The 20228-nt window shown below is 42.6% G+C and overlaps 2 protein-coding genes across 7 annotated transcripts in view; one reads left to right on the top strand and one right to left on the bottom strand.

The window, feature by feature from the left end:
* Nucleotides 1-4303, bottom strand: part of LOC137657617 (zinc finger and BTB domain-containing protein 14-like) — a 50569-nt gene extending 46266 nt beyond the window's left edge. The window contains exon 1 of one of the 3 annotated variants that reach the window (XM_068391984.1): nt 4268-4303. The gene's annotated coding sequence lies outside the window, so the exon portion shown is untranslated. Of the gene's footprint in view, nt 1-545; nt 990-4267 lie in introns of those variants that run through there. The other 2 variants (XM_068391982.1, XM_068391983.1) reach the window with 2 other exon arrangements.
* The window catches only part of LOC137657622 (NADH dehydrogenase [ubiquinone] 1 alpha subcomplex assembly factor 3), a 346628-nt gene that overhangs the window by 269911 nt on the left and 56489 nt on the right, over nt 1-20228 (top strand). The window contains exons 1-2 of one of the 4 annotated variants that reach the window (XM_068391993.1): nt 4804-4883; nt 8827-8993. In XM_068391993.1, coding sequence (XP_068248094.1) covers nt 8947-8993 — 47 coding nt within the window. In that variant the 5' untranslated portion in view covers nt 4804-4883; nt 8827-8946. Of the gene's footprint in view, nt 1-4803; nt 4940-5047; nt 5281-8826; nt 8994-20228 lie in introns of those variants that run through there. The other 3 variants (XM_068391995.1, XM_068391994.1, XR_011047169.1) reach the window with 3 other exon arrangements.

Raw genomic sequence — 20228 nt, 5'->3', positions numbered from 1 at the left:
AGTTCAGAATATTCCCGATTTCTACGAACTCGATTTTAGAACGACGGCCACAGTCCACCCCACTTTATAATATTCCCATTTTCTATGGTTGAAAACGGACCTGGCCGTCACCCTACAAAGGCTCCAAAACATCTAAGCATACACAAGGAACACATTTTCTTCGAAAGGATTGTTGGGTAGAAGTGCAATTTGCTACATTTTACCAATTTTGCTTTAATTTCAACAATGCCCTTAATTAAAATAAAGGTTAATTAAAACAAAGGAACCTAGCCTTTGATACGCAAGGTTAATTTACAATAGGCCTAAAGTCTAACCATTTATAAATTAGTATATTGTATCATGACTAATTTCAACTAAACTAGAATAGAGAATATGAAAATATCTTAACTTATTTAATAATTCCTTAATTTCTATATATCTTAATTTATTAAATAATTCCTTACATTCTGTATATCTTAATCTATCAAATAATTCTTTAATTTCTATATACCTCAATTTATTAAATACTTGCTTAATTTCTAATATACACCAGCCTACCACCGTACCTTTTGACAGGTTGCCGTAGGCCTACGCAAAGCTAGTCTTAAGCCTACCCTGGAGCACTTGAGCCAAGGGCGTCTCTAAGGGCAGTAGTAAACGATCTAAGATGAGCTGCCCTTGAGTGAGACACTCGAAGTCACCCTCACCTGAAGTCACTACGCAAATTCACTACGAATTCACTAAATAATTAGACAAAAACAAAACTGGCCACTTCTCACGTAGGTCTAATTCGTACCCTAACAAGGATTTATATTCTGGCCGAAATACGCAATGAATAAATGACAATCAGGAGGTTTTACCATCCCATGCTCATCCACGTATTATCCACAATATTAAACTGTTATTAAATCCTTCTTTCAACTATGAGAATTAATGGATGAAGTGTTGGATTCAACGCAAACTACTGTATCGGGGGAGACAAACGATAACAACAATATAACGCTCATTGAGATGCCAGCAGATAGAAAACAGCAGTTGTTGAAATGCGTACACAAATTGATCACATTAAAATGATACTATTAGCTGTTGAATTGCATTTATGGCAATATGATTATTATTCAATAGTGTTTTATGGAGTAATTAAGGAAGAGCAGGTGTCAAAAAATCGAAAATGTTTATATGAAAGTGGCTTAAAATACGCAAAGATTAAGCCAGCAGTTAATAAAAAGCGTACACAAATTAATCACAGCAAATTTATATTATCAGTTCATTGAATCGTATTTATGGCAATGTAATTATTGTAGAATGGGCTTTTATGTGGTCATTAAGGAATAAAAGGTGTCAAAAAGGACCCCATTTCTATCTGAAAAGTGGCTTGAGATACGCAAAGATGAAGCAGTCGTTCAAAAAGCTCAAACAAATTAGTCACAGCAAAGGCGTATTGATAGTTGTTTGAACTGGTATATATTATGGCCAAATAATTATCGTGGGATGAGCTTTTTATGTTATTAAGAAATGGCAGGTGTCATAAAAACTGTTTATATTTAAAAATTACTTAAAAATTGTCTTATTTAAGGAATGCCATATGTCAAAAAACTATTTAGATTTAAAAGTGGCTTGAAATTAGCTTATTTAGATTGAAGAATGGCAGGTGTAAAAATCCATTTTCTATTCAAAGAAAAATGTATGAAATAATATATATATATATATATATATATATATATATATATATATATATATATATATATATATATATATATATATATATATATATAGGCCTATATATATATAATATATATATATATATATATATATATATATATATATATATATATATATATCATTAATGAATAACTCGGGTCAAAAGAGTCCCCCTTTCTATTAAAAAGTGACTTAAAATATGTAAAGATGAAGTTATCACTTGGAGCATCCGAGCAACAGCTTCTCTGCCTGAAGGTAATGATGTTCTCGGAACGAGGTCATAATTATGGCAATCTTGCATCTAAACTTGCCTCATTTGCGTGTGCACCAGAGAGAAATATCTGCTTGTCTGTACACTTTCGGGATTTGTGATGATCTCTCGTTTAATGATTTATTGTTAATTTGTTCTCATCATTCATTTATTTCCTTATTTCCTTTCCTCACTAGGCTATTTTCTCTGTTGGAGCCCTTGGGCTTATAGCATCTTGCTTTTCCAACTAGGGTTATAACTTGAATAATAATAATAATAATAATAATAATAATAATAATAATAATAATAATAATAATAATAGCACCACGTTTATTAGTATTTTGATGAATTGCTATGGCTGAGGCCTTTGTCCTGCAATGGACAAGAAACGGTTGCATTTTCTGTTCTTTTTATATTATTTTTTTTATGAAGGCTGACTTTTAAGAATGGCAAAACTTAGTTTAATAAAAGAAGGGCGGTCTTCAGTCTGTTTAAACATTAGACCCAATCTTAATGAGCATTTTGTATATAACTATAAAATGTTTCATCCCTGGGTTTCAGCATTATATATGACACTTAATTCATTTTTTTAATCTGGTTTAAGTACACTTGCTGCCTATAGTAAAGCTAGACCAATGTGTGAAGTGTGAGTAGTGATTCGTCAAAATATCAGAACTGGATGTCTGAGGTGTTGAGAGATTTTCTGTCAATCGTGCAGCCAACATATTGCATCGGTATGAGCCTAATCATTATTATTATTATTATTATTATTATTATTATTATTATTATTATTATTATTATTATTATTATTATTATTATTATACGGAAAACTTCCCGACATTAGCAGCTTCATACGCCAACACTAAAAGCTCGCCACGGTCAAACCCTCCTACATCCCAAATTCCAGGTCCTCTATCCCCCTCCATTCCAACACTTTGTGTCATACACTTTTCTCACCAACATATTGGCCTCTTTTTTTTCTTTTTTTTTCCACGCGATTAGATGAGCTTGAAACAATGTGTCATAATATCAAGCTTTTTCTTTACTTCTACGTGTTTCCCTTCTTCGTCCTTTCATGCCCTCCAATGCCACATTTACCATGCGACATTTCATCTTGCTAGTTTCAATCTTCATTCTCTCATACACATTAAGTATTGAAACTTTATTTCTATTACGGAGATTTGGTTCAACGATCACATCAAACTCTCCAACTTTAGCTTCTGCGAGCCGTTATCTCCTCTTTAGTTGCCTGTGTCGTTGGCCATTGCTCATAAACAGAATATTACATTCGGTGATCAAAGAATAGGCATAAGTAGGCCTACATTTATGTTCTAATCTGCTGACCTCTCATGTCTCGTAGAGGCCCATTACTCCTGTCAGATTTCCGATTTCCAAGGCCTATGTTGATATGTTTATTCTTCTGAATACTGTCTTCACTCAAACTAGGGTAATTTCACTGGTAATCTATAAATGTACCATTTAAACGTTAACTAATATTATAACTGTCGCGCAATTTATATTTTCCTTTATAAAGAAAATAATACATTTATTCAACTTCACAATGAGTCCACAGTAGGCATATTCAGAATTTGACACTAAAAGTCATTTACAGTTAACTCATAGCTTATAAAGTACAGAAAATTGCACATTCAAGTATGTATATTTAGAATAGGCATTGGATTTATATCCCCATAATTTTATCTATCTATCTATCTATCTATCTATCTATCTATCTATCTATCTATCTATCTATCTATCTATATATATATATATATATATATATATATATATATATATATATATATATATATATATATATATATATATATATATATATATATATATATATATTTGTAGGCTACAGATTCAATCAATCCACGACCTTATATGGGTTTATAGACCAAAATTGTATCAGCCCACAACGAATATTACAAGAGGAAATGGGAGTTGATGAAAGATGAGGCTAAAAGTCTCAGCAAAATACATTTTGAATAAGATGATCAAGGGAAAAAAAAGTTGGAGTCTATCTGATGGACAAAATAAGGGACTCCAGGATTAGTTTTGAAGATAAACGGGAATAAATTGATTCAGGATTTTCTTGGGTCATATCTACTGGGATAACTAATAATAGAAATAAGCAAATTTAATAAAAATGGGAAACAAAAAACCGAGTAGCCTATAGACCACACAGGAAATACATTACGGACTATAATCATTTCTAAAATTAACACTTCTTTCTGTGAATATAATCTATTATTACTATTTCATTTCAAGTAATGTAACCTACAGACTATCATATCAATAAATATGATAAAAATCGGAGGAAAAATAGCCTACCAGGATGATATCGAATGTCACTTGGATATAGGCCTAGTGCTTGATGTCAGCATCTTGACACTTTCTAAACTAAGAAGCATTTTATCTAGATTAAAACTGAACAATTTGAAACCCCATGAAAGTATTGGATGCTGTAAATTTAATAATATACAAAATACTTGGAACCAAATCAAAATAGCAATGTTGCTCTTAATGAATAACAATTAAACGGAATATTAATTTACGAAACAAAACCTTGGTAAAGAGAAGTTAATGAGAAATCAGCCTAAGAAAATCTGTAGAAAAAAATAAATAAAAGAACAATTAAAATGAGAAATTTAAATATGGCAACAAGATAAATATAATTTTAAAGAACAAAAACAAGATGGAACAGGTAAAAATATGAAAGGCGAACAATTTACAAATGTGAAAAAGGAAATAAAAATTTATGGTCTATATTTCTTAATAGCTGATATATTAATTTTCAAAAATTTTGCAAGGAATAAATTTGGAATTTGAGGAAATTGTTCAAAAGATTATAGAGTATAGACCCTATAATACAATCGCAAGACGTTATAGGTAAAAATTACACCTACTACTACTACATATACCTTTTGCTGTCGCTGTGTTGTGTTAGGTAATTAAATTCTCACAAAAGTTATATAAAGTAATTCAAGATTTCTTTAACTAGAGGTAATTATTTGATTGAGCTTAGGTTGCATTTTAGGACTTTTCCGTAATTGGGAGTCAAGTTTAGAGTTTAGGTTGTAGCTTGTAGGTCTACTGCCGACTGCCGTACTCCGCTAGTGTTTCTGGAGACGCAGTGTCGTTGCTTCACTTTTATTAATATTATTAGGCTTTATTATAGTTTTTCTACTAAAAAAACTGGTCTCTTACATAAAAGGTCTGTTATCTTCGAAACTGACACATTCTCAGGACCAAAAATACGAGAATCAATGAAAAAACAAATTATTTTAAAAAAGTTACTTATGTGCTCTAGGCCTATCCTGGTTTGGGATGAAGCCACATCTCGGGTAAGTATGTCATGTTATGTCATCCTAGCTACTGTAACATGAGTAGGGTTCTATGGAGTTTACTGAACGGTAGATACAGCCTGGTAACCAGGCCTAGTAGAGGTCATAGTAACTAGGCCTAGTAGAGGATCTGGTAATTAGGCCTAGTAGAGGATCTGGTAACTAGGCCTAGTAGAGTCACATTAACTAGGCTTAGTAGGGGTCACATTAACTAGGCCTAGTAGAGGTCACTGGTAACTAGGCCTAGTAGAGGTCACCTTAGTGTGCGGCGTACGCTCTCCTGGTAATGGTGCGCTTACGTATTTAATGTTTTTTGGTACATTACGTTATGATATAATTAAGGACACGGTAGTGGAGCCTTTGTAGTCCATTGGGAACCTTTAAATATCAGCTGCCAGTTCCTCCAGCGACCATAAAATATGGACACCAACTAGACTAAACTTCACCCCCCCTTTAACCTAACCTACAAGCCGTGTCCTTACCTACTTACCTAACTGGGGGGGCTAACGCCAACCACGACCCCTTTACACTGCTGTATTCTTAGCCGTTATCATGCATATAGGTGGCCGCTATTATACATAGGCCTACACCCCGTCCATTTGGACAAAATGTAAAATTACATTTTACAAGGTAAACAGATATAAGAATACCACCTAACCTAATCTAGGAGGTGTATACTTACCTAACGGGGGGGGGGGGGGGGGGGGGGGGGACTACGCCCTCTGTGACTCCTCCATAGTCTACCGTTTCCATAACTTACCCTGTCCCGACAGACTACGTTCACCCTTTACCCGTGCCCCGTCAGCTGGATAGTAGGCCTATACATTGAATGCTCTCTCTTTTTACTAATACAATGTCTTTACCCAGCCTGTGTAGTTGGGCAGGATGGACTGAGTCTTTGATTAAATTGTGTAAATTTTTACCGTACTGTACTACAATAGAGTCCTTTCAATGACGTCACTGGGAATCGCCGGCGGCCATGCTGGAGGGCATACAAAGCGAAAACATGGCAGCTGCTACAGCGAATATGGACAATGAGAGCGACTTTGTCAAACAATTGTCGGGTGATGATAAGCGTTTTTACAAGCAGAAACTCGATCTAATTGATGGCCTAGATCCATACCAGATGCAGAATTCATTCAGTCAAAATATTGAGGATTTTCCCAGTATTTCATACATTGATATGGTGAACTACTTGGTACTGTCGGCCAACCCAGAACATGAGTGGGCGTACATTTCCATTGAATAATCTGCTTCCAGAATTCGTTGTTTTTCCCTTTAATGCTTTTAAGTCCAAAATTAGATAAACACTGGGCCAATGAAGAGAGTGTTTATAATTATAAAGCTAATATTGATCATTTAGCCTAACCTTGTGTATTATAATTTTTGATTGTCAAAATGTATGTAAAAGTTTTGCATTATAATGTCAAATCTTTATCAGTTCATGCCTAAACATTGTGTTTGTGTTTGGTTACAAATGCTATAATTTCTTATATACATATAAACACATGATGGACAAACTCTATTGTAATGCTCTTGGATGATCGTTTTGCCTCCTTGCAATTAAATGCGCAAGTTTAATTATTTTTTCAATGTTTCATATATAAGCTGAAGACCCCTTCGGGTTAAACCAGCTTTCAGATATTATTGTTATTTATAATCAATGTTTATTCATCACATAGGCCTGTATGTCTGCACAATTTAATACACAAATTAAAATAAATATAAATATACACTTAATTATATATAGGCATGAGCACCTTGACGAAATAGAGACCTAGGTAAGTAGCCTTTGTTAATATAGCCAATATGGGCGCTTTTAATTTTTGTTTTGAAAATCTGAGATGCCCCTTTGATGTTTAAAAATTGAGATGCCCCTCCCCCACACACACTACACACTGAACTGACGATGATACTTGTCAAGTCACCTATGCGATCGGATATAGCATGTTTACACAGGAATAATGATACTTTTAGGGCCTAGCCTAGACTGACCTGATATGAAATGATCAGAACAAATACGTGCGTAGGGTAGTGAGGATTCACGTAGATCAGCCCGTGATATTCTGGTCAACCACAAGTCACGTCTGCACTTGGATAATTCCTCTGTATCTTTGTCCTGATTCTGAATAACTGCCGGTATGCGTTAGAAACTCTTGTCATCTCTTCGTCCTCGATTCCCACAGCCAGCAATAGCGCAAAAACTGGGCATTGTGTGAATGTGAATGTGATGAAATGGCTAAATATTCAACAGTTCAACCTTAGCTACTCACTGAACGCGTCTTTGTTTGCCCTCCAAGATGGCGGACCGGAAGTTTGATGACGTGTATTGAAAGGACTCTATAGTTCTAATGAAGAAACTAAGAAGGGTTCCTGGTGTATTTATAGGTACTTTGACCTGTTTCGATGCAAATAATTGGAGGAAACCCATATTTTTAAAAGGTTAGATGTTTTAAAATTCCCAAAGTTATGGCTGAAAAACTACATTTTAAAAGGGAAACAAACCCAAGATCACCACCTAATCTAAGGTTCCTCTCGTAACCTAACCTAACCTAGGAGCCGTATCCTTAGTAACCTAACTTAACCTAATCTAGGAGCCGTATCATTATGACCTACTAGAGGTCAATGGTTTGTATTACATGTTGGAACAAATCACAAATTTTAAGTGATTTTTATAGTTTCTAACTTTACAAACCTGAGACCTTGAAGTTACATTTTATGGCTCAATCACCCTACATGTCTTAGATGAAGGATTCCGGGCGAAATAAGTCCCACCCCCATCATAGCTAATCACGCTGTTTCCCAAGTTAGCAGTAGTCATAATACATCCTTAGAAATTTCAAACTATACTAACTTATAATCACTTTAAGGGTATGTGTTGTGAGTGCTGTTAATGTGGGATACAACTTGATTGCCTATGACGTGTTCAGGGGGTGGGGCTTACTTCGCCCGGAATCTCTGCAGTGACTATAGGGAGCTTGTAAGGGGGCGGGCATCCTCGCCAGTAACTACCGACACCTCCCGGAATCTCTGCGTTGACTATAGTGCGCTGGCAAGGGGCCGGAGCATCCCCGCCAGTAACTACCAACACCTCGTAATAAATGATAACAGCAGAGTTCCAGCTTCTCTGAATTCATACTCCTATTAAAAGAGTCAAGTTTGTATAGTTTGGAAAAATATAAATGACTTTCAAAATTTGTGATATCTTTCACTTTGGTTCCATTCATTCTACTTGACCAAGCTGACTCTAAGTATATTGATATATTCCTTACCCTTATCATCCTCATATTTTGTTTACTATGCAGAAAATCTCGACAGGATATCCTATTTTTGAATCTTCATTCAACATCCACACTACAATTCCATAAAGGAAAGTTGACTCTAGATAAAATCAAAGGTTTGGAAGTTTGCTCAAACCCACCAAGGAATGTCTTTTAATTTTAAATTTAATTTAGCTTAGTGCATGTTTGACTAGGGTAACTGTTGTATATATTGTACATACAGTACAGCATTTCCTAGAATTAAACAATGCTATTCTTCTTTCAGGTTTGAATCAATGTAAATATGCCCTCTAGAGTATGACATGACTATTTGAAATTGTTATAAAGTGTTAAAGACAAAGTTACTGCAAATCAAAATCCGGAACTGAAGTATCTAAGATTTAGGATGCTGCGTTTAACTTTAAACAACACTGCTGCAATCCTTGCACCAAGGTAAGTTAATTAAGATGTCTTTTTAGCAATTTTGAATGTCCAAAGGACACGATGGAAAAAAGTGTGAATTAGTTTTAAGGATATCCTTTCATTGTAGTAATCCTTTTCACTCTGATTTTATAGTTTGGGTCTATTCTTCATAAATCTTTCTTTTTCAATATTAATCTTACCCGATGATCATGTAGCTGTCAACTCCGTTGCCCGACAGAAATCTAAGGTCGGGATACGCCAGCGATCGCTATACAGGTGGGGGTGTACACAACAGCGCCAACAAGAACTCAATTTTTCCTCTGTCGTGCCGCCGGCAAGACCTACTTGGATACGCTGTTGATTCTGGAGTTGTTGTTCACGATTTGGTGATGTATTCACTCTAGAGTTTAGCCTTCGCTATTCAGGAAGCTTTATCATTAGCTTAGCAAGCTTTTGGAATTAATTTGGATTAATTGTTAACGAACTTTGCTAGATTTTGGAATTTCCCCTTGACTACTTCTACATTCAAGATGTCTGACCAGTCTCAAGTCCCTAAGTACAGGCAGTGTAGCGTTAGGGCTTGTGCTAGGCGTCTTCCGAAGGCCTCTATAGATCCTCACACCGTTTGTTCCAATTGTAGGGGTAAATCCTGTCAATTGGAAGATCGATGTGGGGAATGCGCTGGGCTTTCGGAATTCGATTTTAACGAATTCCTTAAAAATGCACGTAGGTTAGAGAAGGAGAGAATCAGGAGGAGTTCTTCTCGCTCTGTGGAATTTTCCTCTCCCCATGCCCCTCAACCTTTTCCTTCCCCTGTAGTGGTGACTCCCGAACCTGCTACTAGTGCTCAGCCATCCATGGCGGATATGATGCGTGCCATTCAGGCTCTCGGTGACAGAGTGGAGTCATTGGCTAATGACCGTAATCAGCTTTTGGCAGATGTCAAAGAGCTGAAAGCGAAAAGTGCAGTGGGAAGTGTTATCAGTGCTAGTGATGTGAAAAGTGTCAGTGTCAGTGTTGCGCATGAGGGTACATCTGTGCGTGCCAGTCGTCCTCCCAGTCCGGGACCTCTTGCAAGCTCCCAAGCCTAGGGGAGAAGCAATGTCGAAGGACCAAAGGGTTCGGCAGGCCTTGATCAGCGCACGGATGTATCCTCAGTGGTTGCGGATGTATCTGTCAAAGATCGTCCCATCCACAAACAGACGAATGAGCCCTTACATTCCTCGTCTGTGGAAGAAGTTTCCAGGAGGAAACGATGGACCAAGGTTTCACGACCGCTCAAACGTAAGGTCCCTTCCGAGCGAGTCCAACGGCCCAGGTGTAGCCACTGGGTCAGTTCGGACTCGCCGCAGTCTTCCGATGACTGCACACCTCCCAAGAGAGGTAGAGTGGTTCCACAACAGGCTACTGCTCCGTCTGTTGCTGCTCCAACCACGGTAGACCCTAAGTGGTCCATGCTGCAGACTATGCAGTCTCAGCTTGCGGCATTCATGCAGGAGTATCATGCTGAGAAGGTTGACACTGCACCTGTTAACCTACAACCCGCCGAGGTTGTGCGCTCAGCAGATACTGCGGCTGCCTGCTCCCACACTCCACCTGTGAGAGCTCCACCACCGATGCGCAGTCCACTCTGCCAGACGCATGTTCTTGTCGCACCATCCGTTGACATGCGTGAGCTACCGCATCAGCAGTGGGAAGGTGCTGTAGAGCTGCCGGGTTCTGACACTATGCGGCATGCTCCGCAACCCATGCGGCATGCTCCGCATACCATACAGCATGCTCCGCATACCATACAGCATGCTCCGCAACCCACCGCAACCCCTCCCACGCACCAGCACTCTGCTTTTGTTGTTGCCAGCTCGCAGACTGACCAGCAGCGGCATGATGTTGGATCCGCAGCAGCTACGCATGCACCCGTACTGCCGGATTCAGCCGTTCAGCTTTCTGCTCTGCCTTTGCCACTTCCTACTCAGCTTTCGGATAATGGAGTATCAGATGACGAAGCTGCACATTTGGATGAACCGCACTCCGACTTTGAAGGGCCCAAGTCTACGCCTCCCTCCTTAGACTTTCGTAAAGTCCTTGCCTTGTTCAGGGACTTGTATCCAGAGCAGTTTGTGTCTGCAACCCCTCGCTCTCCTCCCTCCGAGTTTGCTCTGGGCATACAGTCTGCTGCTCCTGCCTTCACCAAGCTTGTTCTCGCACGATCATCTAAGAGAGCTTTGAGGGTTATGGGAGAGTGGTTGCATTCCAAGAAGCAACTGGGAAAGACTGCTTTCATCTTTCCGCCTACCAAGCTTGCTTCCAAGTCGAGCGTCTGGTATGCCACGGGAGAGGAACCTGGCTTGGGAGTTCCTGCCTCTGCCCAGGGCGACTTCTCAAGTCTGGTTGACTCTCCCCGCAGGTTGGCTATGAGACGATCGAAGATCTGCTGGTCCTTTTCTGACATGGATCATCTGTTGAAGGGAGTCTTTCGTGCCTTCGAGATCTTCAACTTCCTCGATTGGTGTTTGGGAGCCTTAAGCAGGAAGACTTCCCCTTCGGATAAGGACTCTGCCATGCTGATCATGTCTAGCATGGACAAAGCCATTCGGGATGGGTCTGGTGAACTTGCGGCTTCGTACGTGTCGGGAGTGCTTAAGAAGAGAGAACATCTTTGCTCCTTCCTATCGGCTGGTATCACTCCTTGCCAGAAGTCAGAGTTGTTGTTTGCTCCTCTCTCCAAGTGTCTGTTTCCGGAGGAGCTGATCAAGGGGATGGCTACCTCGCTTATCCAGAAGGATACCCATGATCTTATGGCATCTTCCGCACGTAAGGCTAAAACCTTACCTTCCGTGCCTAGACCCTTCCGCCCTGCAGCAGTAGACACACCTGCAACTAGGTTCATCCCGCCCTTTCGTGGCAGAACCTCCAGCAGAGGAGGTACCCGTGCCGACAGTCACCGTGGCAAGTCCAAGAAGGGTTCCAAGTCCGCAAAAGGCAAGTTCTGACTGCCTTCCTCTCCAGACAGCAGTGGGAGCCAGACTCAAGACCTTCTGGCAAGCTTGGGAGAGCAGAGGTGCAGACGCTCAGTCTGTGAAGTGGCTAAGGGAGGGATACAGAATTCCGTTCTGCCGCAGTCCCCCTCTAGCTACATCTCCCATCAACCTCTCTCCCAACTACAAGGAGAAGGACAAGAGGCTAGCGTTGCAACAAGAGGTGTCGCTCTTGCTACAAAAGGTGGCGGTAGTCATAGTCCGGGATCATCAATCCCCGGACTTCTACAACCGTCTCTTCCTGGTAGAGAAGAAGACAGGAGGTTGGAGACCGGTGCTGGACGTCAGTGCTCTCAATGCTTTTGTCACCAAGCAGACGTTCACGATGGAGACGACGAAGTCGGTCCTAGCAGCGGTCAGGCAGGAGGACTGGTTGGTCTCGTTAGACCTGAAAGATGCGTACTTTCACGTCCCCATCCATCCAGACTCCCAACCTTTCCTAAGGTTCGTCTTTGGAAAGGTTGTGTACCAGTTCCAAGCCCTGTGCTTTGGCCTAAGCACGGCACCTCTTGTGTTTACCAATCTGATGAGGAATATTGCGAAATTCCTTCACTTGGCAGACATCAGAGCCTCCCTCTATTTGGACGACTGGCTTTTAAGAGCGCCAACAAGTCGTCGCTGTCTGGAGAATCTCAGATGGACTATGGATCTGACCAAGGAATTGGGCCTCCTGGTGAATATAGAGAAGTCCCAGCTCGTCCCATCCCAGACCATTGTCTATCTAGGTATGGAGATTCAGAGTCGAGCTTTTCGGGCTTTTCCGTCGGCCCCAAGGATCAATCAAGCCCTAGAATGCATCCAGAGCATGCTGAGAAGGAACCAATGTTCAGTCAGGCAGTGGATGAGTCTAACAGGGACACTTTCATCGCTGGCCCAGTTCATCGAGTTAGGGAGACTCCACCTCCGCCCCCTTCAGTATCATCTAGCTGCTCACTGGAGAAAGGACATGACGCTAGAGGCGGTCTCTGTGCCTGTTTCCGAAGAGATGAGGTCTACTCTAACGTGGTGGAAGAACAGCATTCTTCTCAAGGAAGGTCTACCATTGGCTGTTCAGACCCCCGACCACCGTCTCTTCTCGGACGCATCGGACACGGGCTGGGGTGCGACACTGGACGGACAGGAATGCTCGGGCACTTGGAATCAGGAGCAAAGGACACTTCACATCAATTGCAAGGAGTTGTTGGCAGTTCATCTGGCCTTGATAAACTTCAAGTCCCTCCAGCTAAACAAGGTGGTGGAGGTGAACTCCGACAACACCACAGCCTTGGCTTACATCTCCAAGCAAGGAGGGACTCATTCGAGGAAGTTGTTCGAGATCGCAAGGGACCTCCTCATTTGGTCAAAAGATCGAAAGCTTTCGCTGGTAACGAGGTTCATTCAGGGCGATATGAATGTCATGGCAGATCGCCTCAGCCGGAAGGGTCAGGTCATCCCCACAGAGTGGACCCTTCACAAGAATGTTTGCAGCAGACTATGGGCCCTGTGGGGGCAGCCCACCATAGATCTATTCGCTACCTCGATGACCAAGAGGCTCCCGATGTATTGTTCTCCGATTCCAGACCCTGCAGCAGTTCACGTGGATGCCTTTCTGCTGGATTGGTCCCATCTCGACCTGTATGCGTTCCCGCCGTTCAAGATTGTCAACAGGGTACTTCAGAAGTTCGCATCTCACGAAGGGACACGGTTGACGTTGGTTGCTCCCCTCTGGCCCGCGAGAGAATGGTTCACCGAGGTACTGCAATGGCTAGTGGACGTTCCCAGGACTCTTCCTCTAAGAGTGGACCTTCTGCGTCAACCTCACGTAAAGAAGGTACACCCAAACCTCCACGCTCTTCGTCTGACTGCCTTCAGACTATCGAAAGACTCTCAAGAGCTCCTTTTCGAAGGAGGCAGCCAGAGCGATTGCCAGAGCAAGGAGGACATCCACTCTCAGAGTCTATCAGTCTAAATGGGAAGTCTTCCGAAGCTGGTGCAAGGCGAATGCAGTTTCCTCAACCAGTACCACTGTAACCCAGATTGCTGACTTCCTGTTACATCTAAGGAACGTAAGATCCCTATCAGCTCCTACGGTCAAGGGTTACAGGAGTATGTTGGCAGCGGTCTTCCGCCACAGAGGCTTGGATCTTTCCACCAACAAAGATCTACAGGACCTCCTTAGGTCTTTTGAGACCTCAAAGGAACGTCGGTTATCCACACCAGGCTGGAACCTAGACGTGGTTTTAAGGTTCCTAATGTCATCAAGATTTGAACCGCTCCAATCAGCCTCTTTTAAGGACCTCACATTAAAAACTCTTTTCCTTGTTTGCTTAGCAACAGCTAAAAGAGTCAGTGAGATCCACGCCTTCAGCAGGAACATAGGTTTTACATCTGAAACGGCTACATGTTCCTTGCAGCTCGGTTTTTTGGCTTAAAACGAGCTTCCTTCCCGTCCTTGGCCTAAGTCGTTCGAGATCCCAAGCCTGTCCAACTTGGTGGGGAACGAACTAGAGAGAGTACTTTGCCCAGTAAGAGCTCTTAAGAACTATTTAAGACGGTCAAAGCCATTACGAGGACAATCAGAAGCTTTATGGTGTTCTATCAAGAAGCCTTCTCTACCGATGTCTAAGAACGCAGTTTCTTACTACATCAGGCTTCTGATTAGAGAGGCACATTCTCATCTGAAGGAAGAAGACCTTGCTTTGCTGAAGGTAAGGACACATGAAGTTAGAGCTGTCGCTACTTCAGTGGCCTTCAAACAGAACCGTTCTCTGCAGAGTGTTATGGATGCAACCTATTGGAGAAGCAAGTCAGTGTTTGCATCATTCTATCTCAAAGATGTCCAGTCTCTTTACGAGAACTGCTACACCCTGGGACCATTCGTAGCAGCGAGTGCAGTAGTAGGTGAGGGCTCAGCCACTACATTCCCATAATCCCATAACCTTTTTAATCTTTCTCTTGAATACTTTTTATTGTTGTTTTTTGGGTTGTACGGAAGGCTAAGAAGCCTTCCGCATCCTGGTTGATTTGGCGGGTGGTCAAATTCTTTCTTGAGAAGCGCCTAGGTTAGAGGTTGTGATGAGGTCCTTTAGTATGGGTTGCAGCCCTTTATACTTCAGCACCTAGGAGTCGTTCAGCATCCTAAGAGGACCGCTAGGCTCAGTAAGGAAGACGTACTTAAAAAAAAGGCAGAGTAATAGTTCAAGTCGACTTCCTTACCAGGTACTTATTTATTTTATGTTTGTTATTTTGAATAACTGCTAAAATGAAATACGGGATACTTAGCTTCTTTGTTAACATGTATGCTGGTCTCCACCCACCACCCTGGGTGTGAATCAGCTACATGATCATCGGGTAAGATTAATATTGAAAAATGTTATTTTCATTAGTAAAATAAATTTTTGAATATACTTACCCGATGATCATGAATTTAAGAACCCTCCCTTCCTCCCCATAGAGAACCAGTGGACCGAGGAGAAAATTGAGTTCTTGTTGACAAGAAGTACTTGAGTACCTACTCACAGATGGCGCTGTTGTGTACACCCCCACCTGTATAGCGATCGCTGGCGTATCCCGACCTTAGATTTCTGTCGGGCAACGGAGTTGACAGCTACATGATCATCGGGTAAGTATATTCAAAAATTTATTTTACTAATGAAAATAACATTTTCATCCATGTACAATAATTCCTATGAAAGTATAGAACGGTATATAATACTGAGCAACGCTATTTTATATTTTTCAATATTAAACTTAGCCGGTGATCATATAGCTGTCAGCTCTGCTGCCCGACAGAAAAACCTAAGGACAAAATACGCCAGCGATCGCTATACAGGTGGGGGTGTACATCAACAGCGCCATCTGTCGAGCAGGTACTCAAGTACTCCATGTCAACACAGAACCAATTTTCTCTCTGTCGTGCCACTGGCAAGACCTACTAAATACGCTGTTACTAACTGGATTTGTTTTCACAACTATTTGGTGAAGTACACTATTCCAGTTTTGAGCTTTCGCTATGCAGGGGTTTTATCTTCATTTCAAAACTTGAACTCGTTTTGGATAGATTTAATTTGGTGACAAAGAGAGTATGGACTCTCTTTCACTTTTAAATGGCCGACCCTTCCCTTAGACGGAAGTGTGTTTAGGTTTTTAGTAATTTTGCTTAACACGTTGAGCCCGTTATATCGTATTTAACCTTTAAAGAATTTAAAACTTTTCAAATTTAAGGTTTTATGAAAGAATTTCTTTGAACTAACGTTTAGTTTTTTAGTCTACGCAGTTGTTGACGTTCAGACGTTCAACATGCGCTCTATCGTTACGATAGAGAGAGAGTGTATCACGGTTTCACTTTGCAGTAAGAGTAAACCGATTCTGGCGTTTCGTTCATTCTTTCTTAGCTTAAATGGTTTAAATTCTAAATTAAAGGAACTTTTTATTTGGAAAACCTTTCAGTTTTTTCCTTTAGCTAATAACATGTTTTGACGATATATAATTGGGCTCTTCTCTCAGGTGCGAAATCAAGAGAGAGAGAGAGAGAGATAGAGACGGAGGGAGAGAGAGGAGAAAAAACGTTTCGTTCAAGCGGGTAACGTTGTTCTCGTTTTACTCTCCTCCCTAGTCGCTGTACGGGGAAGAAGGTAAAACGTTTCTAGGGTTTTATTCTTGTTCCCAGGCTATGTGCGGTGAGAGATTGTAAACGTAGTTTATTTGAACTAGTGTTTAGTCTCTTTCCCAGCCACTGAATTCTTTATCTTTATATATGTTTTCTGTTGCATTATACGACTGTTTTCGCAATTACTACCTTTTAATGAAGGGTAGGATTGCGTGTTTCAGGTAGAAATCAGTAAAAGTTTCGATTTCAGTGAAATAAGTGCAAAACAGAAAATCGAAGTGATAAAGTGATATGCGCAAAGTGTTACAGTGTTGCGTCCGAGGGTTCGTCTGTTCGTGCCTGTCGTTCACCTAGTCCGGGACCTCTTGCAAGCTCCCAAGCCCAGGGGAGAAGTAATGTCGAACGACTTATGGGTTCGTCAGGCCTTGATCAACGAACAGACGTTTTTCCCTCCGTGGTTTCGGGCGTATCTACCCAAGATCGCCCCACCCACACAAAGACGAGAGAGCCCATTTACTTCTCGTCTGCGGAAGAGGTTTCTCGTAAGAAACCTTGGACCAAGGTCTCGCAGCTTATTAAGTGCAAGTCGGTCCCTTCCGCGCAAGTCCAACGGCCCAGGTGTAGCCACTGGGTCAGTTCGGACTCGCTGCAGTCTTCCGATGACTGCACACCTCCTAAGAGAGGTAAAGCGGTACCGCAACAGGCAGTAACACCGTCTGTTGCCGCACCTGCTGCTGTAGACCCTAAGTGGTCTTTGCTACAGTCTATGCAGACACAGTTAGCATCTTTTTTGCAGGAGTATCGTGCGGAGAAGGTTGACGCTGCACCCGTTAGCCTACAACCTACCACGGTTGTGCGCCCAGCAGATGCTGTGGCTGCCTGCTCCCACACTCCAGCTGTGAGAGCTCCTCCACCCATGCGCAGTCGACCCTGCCAGACGCATGCTGACGTTCACAGACGCACGGAACCCTCCGTTGACGTGCGTGTGCTTCCACAACAACAGGAGGGTGGAGTTAAGCTGCCGTGTTTTGACACGGTGCGTCATCCTCCGCAACCCACTGTGGTTACCGCCACTCGCCCGCAGCAGACTAGTCAGTCAGGAGTTGAGGCTTCCCCACACAGCTTTGGTTGTTGCCAGCTCACATACTGTCAAGCAGTTACATGACGTTGCCTTCTGGTCTGCTACTAATGCACCAGTGCTGTATGTCCTCACGCACCTGTTGTGGTTGACAGTTCAGTTTTTTGACAGTTCACAGACTGTCAAGCAGTTACATAACGTTGCCTTCTGGTCTGCTGCTAATGCACCAGTGCTGTATGTCCTCACGCACCTGTTGTGGTTGACAGTTCAGTTTTTGACAGTTCACAGACTGTCAAGCAGTTACATAACATTGCCTTCTGGTCTGCTGCTAATGCACCAGTGAGACCCTCACTGAGATAACCTAGCTTTTCTCGGACAAGGTTCCTGCAGATGAGAAAGTGCTGTTCTCCCTCCTACTGATATTCCTTTGAGGACTCTGTCATTTGGAGAGGAGCCTTTAGCTGCTTAGCCTCCTATGGACTTTAATTAAATCATGATGATTTTTTAAGGATCTTCGTCCGGATCTTGTAACTGCTGCTCCTCGTTCGCCTCACGTCAGAACTTACACTAGGCCTAGCTACTTCGAAGCCGTTGTTGTTAAGCTAGTGCTCTCTCGCTCTCCTAGAGAGCGTTACGTTGGCTAGGCGACTGGTTTTTGCACCAGGAGGAGTTTTAGGGATACAGCCTTTTGATTTCCCTTCTTTTTAACTGGCTTATAGAGCGAGAGTCTGATAGGAAACGAGAGAAGTTCTCGGCTTGGGAGTTCATGCCTCTGCCCAGCTAGACTTCTCAATTCTGGTAGACTCGCCCAGGCGCCTAGCCAGGAGACGCTCCAGTTGTTTACAGGTCAACTTCTCAACTTTTGTCGAGCCTTTGAAGTTTTGCTGTACTATTATGTCACACATAACAAGGCTTCCATGGATGGTAAATGGTTCCGCTTCAGTCGCTAACCCCGTCTGTTGCCACACCTGCTCCCGTAGACCCTAAATGGGCTTTGCTGCAAGACATGCAGTCCAAGCTTGCGTCCTTGATAGAGGACTTAATACGGAGAAGAACCTTCTGGCCAACAACCTTCCTTCCGGTTGGTTGTGCGCCCTGTTGACGCTGAGGTATCCTACTCGCGTCTGCCAGTTGAGGTGGTTCCTCCACCGATGCGACCCAGTGTGGGTTGCCAGTCGCACGTTGACGTTAAGCGACGCTCGGAGGTGGTTGTTGACGTTCAGTGTGTCACTAGGAAGACGTTCAACAACCAGCAGAGGTGACTTGTTGTGACGCAGTGCGTCAACCTCAGCAACCCGGTAGGGTGTTGACTGCACAACCCAGACAGTCTAGACAGTTTCGGGTTGACGCTGTACTTCCTCGCGTCCCCATGGTTGTTGACAGTTCACAGACTGTGCAGCAGTACCATGATATTGCGTCCGGCTCCGTCACGCATCCACCAGTGCGACCGGATTCAGCGAGTCAGACGTTGCCCACTCCGTTGCCGTTTCCTCATCAGTTTCGGATGAGGAACCTTCTGATGAGGACGTTGCTGAACAAGACGATCAACCCCCAGCCCTGCTATCCATCCAGAAGATGCTGAAGAAGGAACGCTGCCCAGTCAGGCTGTGGATGAGTCTGGTAGGGACACTGTCATCCGTGGATCAATTTGTGTCACTAGGAAGACTACACCTCCGTCCTCTTCTATACCATCTAGCTTTTCACTGGAAAAAGGACAAGACGCTAGAAGCGGTCTCGATCCCGGTTTCCGGAAAGATAAAGTCTGGTCTGACTTGGTGAAAGGACTGTATCAACCTTAGAGAGGGTCTTCCCCTGACTGTTCAGACTCCCAACCACGTTCTCTTCTCGGACGCATCGGACGTAGGCTGGGGTGCGACATTAGACGGTAGGGAATGCTCGGGATTATGGAACTCGAGTCAAAGGACAATGCATTTCTACTGCAAGAAGCTACTGGCAGTACGTCTGACCTGGAAAAGCTTCAGGTCTCTCCTTCAAGGCAAAGTGGTGGAGGTGAACTCGGACAACACCACGGCTTTGGCGTACATCTCCAAGCAATGAGGGACCTACTCTCTGACATGGTACGAGATCGCAAGGGACCTCCTCACCTGGTCAAAAGGTCTAGATATTTCACTAGTAACGAGGTTCATCCAAGGCAACTTGAATGTCATGGCAGGTTGTCTCAGTCGGAAGGAACAAATAATTCCAACAGAATGGACCCTCCACAAGGATGTATGCAAGAGACTTTGGGCCACCTGGGGCCAGCCAACCATAGATCTCTTCGCAACCTCGATGACCAAGAGGCTCCCAATATTTTGCTCACCAATCCCGGACCCAGCAGCAGTTCATATAGATGCCTTTCTACTAGATTGGTCACATCTAGATCTATATGCATTCCCTCCGTTCAAGATTGTCAACAAGGTACTGCAGAAGTTCGCCTCTCACGAAGGGACAAGGTTGACGCTAGTTGCTTCCCTCTGGCCCGCGAGAAAATGGCTCACCGAGGTACTTCGATGGCTAGTAGACGTTCCCAGAACACTTCCCCTAAGGGTGGACCTTCTACGTCA

Source organism: Palaemon carinicauda, chromosome 18 (assembly GCF_036898095.1).
Source record: "Palaemon carinicauda isolate YSFRI2023 chromosome 18, ASM3689809v2, whole genome shotgun sequence".
NCBI lineage: Eukaryota > Metazoa > Arthropoda > Malacostraca > Decapoda > Palaemonidae > Palaemon > Palaemon carinicauda.
Note: the sequence above shows the minus strand (reverse complement) of the source record. Positions and strands in the feature narration are given on the sequence as shown.